This window comes from Limulus polyphemus, unplaced genomic scaffold, assembly GCF_000517525.1.
Source record: "Limulus polyphemus unplaced genomic scaffold, Limulus_polyphemus-2.1.2 Scaffold4409, whole genome shotgun sequence".
In the NCBI taxonomy this organism is placed as follows: Eukaryota; Metazoa; Arthropoda; class Merostomata; order Xiphosura; family Limulidae; genus Limulus; species Limulus polyphemus.
The window spans coordinates 4,280-7,424 of NW_013670019.1; the positions used below are offsets into that span (position 1 = coordinate 4,280).

General features: G+C 34.8%; 1 protein-coding gene across 1 annotated transcript in view; it reads left to right on the forward strand.

The window, feature by feature from the left end:
* Positions 1-1,992: 1,992 nt before the first annotated feature.
* The window catches only part of LOC111088775, a 30,372-nt gene continuing 29,219 nt past the window's right edge, over positions 1,993-3,145 (forward strand). Inside the window, exons 1-2 of the mRNA XM_022399714.1 lie at positions 1,993-2,035; positions 2,295-2,517. Of these exons, the coding sequence (XP_022255422.1) occupies positions 1,993-2,035; positions 2,295-2,517 (266 nt within the window). The remainder of the gene's footprint in view (positions 2,036-2,294; positions 2,518-3,145) is intronic.

A 3,145-nucleotide genomic window follows, 5' to 3' on the forward strand; every position in this document is an offset into this window, starting at 1 on the left:
AATAGGATCGGTATATCAAATTAGCTGCTATATTTAATGGACTAATTGTTATTTCTAATTTATGTGGTAGCTTATTTTGATCAGAGGTTATTGGGTAATGATAATTTAATTATTATTTAAACAAGAAGTTTGTATAAACATTTCTTAAAATTAAAATCCCTTTAACACGAAATTTAGAACATTTTTTTGTTGAAATATCGATGTATACAGAAAATATTTATTCCATAGATATCAGGTAAAGCGATTCTTACGGTAATATCTATCAATGATATCGCTGGATATCTAGAGAGGATGTTTTCTCTGTATATAAAAAACATGCACATAGACATATGTATATATTTCTCTTTAAAGAGCAGTTTAGACTCAAATCCACTTCCCAATCAGAAATGAAGTAGAAAGCTATATGAGGGGGACATAGCTGACAGGGGAATTCAATAATATTGGAAACATTTATCGATCTAGCTGAGATAATCGATTGCTACTGTGTCAACTATTATGTAGACACAGCTCCATCATATATTAGTATTGAACAAACCCCGTATACGGGTATTCTCATTTACATAGCAAAGACTGCAAGAGACCAATCGATTATTTGTGTGATCACTATTGATAAAACGTATATAAAGATCCAGCTATTTAACAAACACTTTAAAAAACTAAAACACCTATTACTTCTCTGAAAGAAGATAGTTTCTTTTATCCCTGCTTGAAAGGAGCAGGAAGTAGAAGAATATAGATTAAGATCCAGTGGTTCAAATTGAGGCTGAGAGGTTTTCATTTATACAGTTGTATTAGAAAATCAAAAGGTTTCCGTTTTCAAGATGGGAGAAGCAAGTCACATCGCAATTCACGTCTGTCGATGGTTAAGTGGTTCGACTCTTTATTTGTTGGTGCTGTTCTTAAGTATACTTGATATGCCCATGGTAGATAAGGATCTCAGTCATTCATAATTGACGAGTTGATTTAAGAAAACCACTACAAGCGACTTGGCTGATGACTCGATAGAGGACTTTTAGTGCCGAAAGTACATTTCAATATTTGTGATAAAGCTCGGAATATCTGTATAGAATTCAGTCGAACGTGTTAAATCTAAACTTTTTTTCTTTCAGTGAGGCAAATGCATCTTAGCAACTGAGTGCTTAACGCAAGTTAACTCAACTGTTATAACAGTAAACTAATATTCTTTACAGAATAACTCAAACTTTAACACCCCAATATTTATTGCATCAACACATTAGACCAACATTGTTATTGATAAATATGTATATTTATATACATCTTACATATTTACTATATTTATGACAATTTAGAAATTAAAATCGAAACGGCAGAGTGTAACAGGTAAAGGGGACTTGCTATGATAGGGAGGGTATTTGTAACTGTTAACGTTCATATATACTGATACATTTTGATTATACGAGCCTGCTAGAATAGTTGTTCAGAGGCTATTTTGTCGCCAGAGATTTGAAGTTGAAATATTTCTTCATCAGATCTACGACTCTCTTCCGGACAGCTACCTTCTGTCTCAGTCTGCTGATGCCACGTGCGACGGTTTGTATCAAGTATTACACTTTTTCATCATTTTTTCTCTTAACTTTAGTTAAAGGACTAATACTTTTCACAACAAAAAGGGTCATGAGGATGTATCCGTTTGTTCAATGTTTTTACTAAGTAATATACACGGTAAACGTGATCAAGTCGTATATTTCTTTACCTATAGGTTTAAATAAAGTATCATGATATACACATAATAAAAAGGATAACGGGATTACACACTTTACCTAAAGTTTAAACTAAGGATCAGTAATATACACACTTAACCTAAAGTTTAAACTAAGGATCAGTAATATACACACTTAACCTAAAGTTTAAACTAAGGATCAGTAACATACACACTTAACCTAAAGTTTAAACTAAGGATCAGTAACATACACACTTAACTTAAAATTTAAACTAAGGATCAGTAATATACACAGTAAGAAGGAACAAGGGATGTACACCCTTTACTTAATGTTTTGTTCTCCTTTTAAAAAGAGTAAGACTGCATACTTTCAGTTAGTTGCATCACACGGTATCCTTCTCGTGGCGACACCAGGACTAAATTTTGTTTGACTAAATATCATTGAAAAAACTTTATGGAATCATTCTTCTCTTGATAAATATATATAGCCACTGTTCTTAAACATATAGATATGGTTTGTTGAAAGCTATGATAAGTCTTTAATATGTTCGATAGTATATAGATTTTCTAAATAGTTTTTCAGTTTAAAAACCTTCATTCTTTGTCTTTTTAGGTAAAAACCCTGACACGGGGTGTGAGTTTCCTGAATGGGTTACAGTCCCCCGTCACTGGCACACTCTTGACGACAGCGTGTCCTACGTCTTCAGCGACCAGAACAACAGTTTTCGGATAAATCATCATAACTCTGATTATTCTGATACAACGGTATCTTGTGCTAAAGAGGTTGTTAGTTCAGCAAACACCACTGTCGTGGTTGCCTACAGCACATCAGGGTGGTAAGCTTACAACTCCATAAAAGTAAATTAAGTGTGCATGTCTAACACTAATAGATAAGCAGATGGTCGGTGAGTGATAGAGGAATGGATAAAAAAAAACTAGACAGATAGCCCTACATGTCTTTTTTATGATATTCTGGACGTTGTGCTGTAACTTCTGTCAAACCCATCTGGCGTGTTACGGTATGTAGTCCTTAGTATGTTCTTCGTCATTTTCTGAACGTTGTGCTGTAACTTCTTACAAACCCATTGATGTGTTACTGTATGTAGTCCTTCGTATGTTCTTCGTCACATTCTGGACGTTGTGCTGTAACTTCTGACAAACCCACCTGACGTGTTACTGTATGTAGTCCTTCGTATGTTCTTCGTCACATTCTGGACGTTGTGCTGTAACTTCTGACAAACCCACCTGACGTGTTACTGTATGTAGTCCTTAGTATGTTCTTCGTCACATTCTGAACGTTGTGCTGTAACTTCTGACAAACCCACCTGACGTGTTACTGTATGTAGTCTATCGTACGTTCTTCGTCACATTCTGGACGTTGTGCTGTAACTTCTGACAAACCCATCTGACGTGTTACTGTATGTAGTCCTTAGTATGTTCTTCGTCACTTTCTGGACGTTGTAG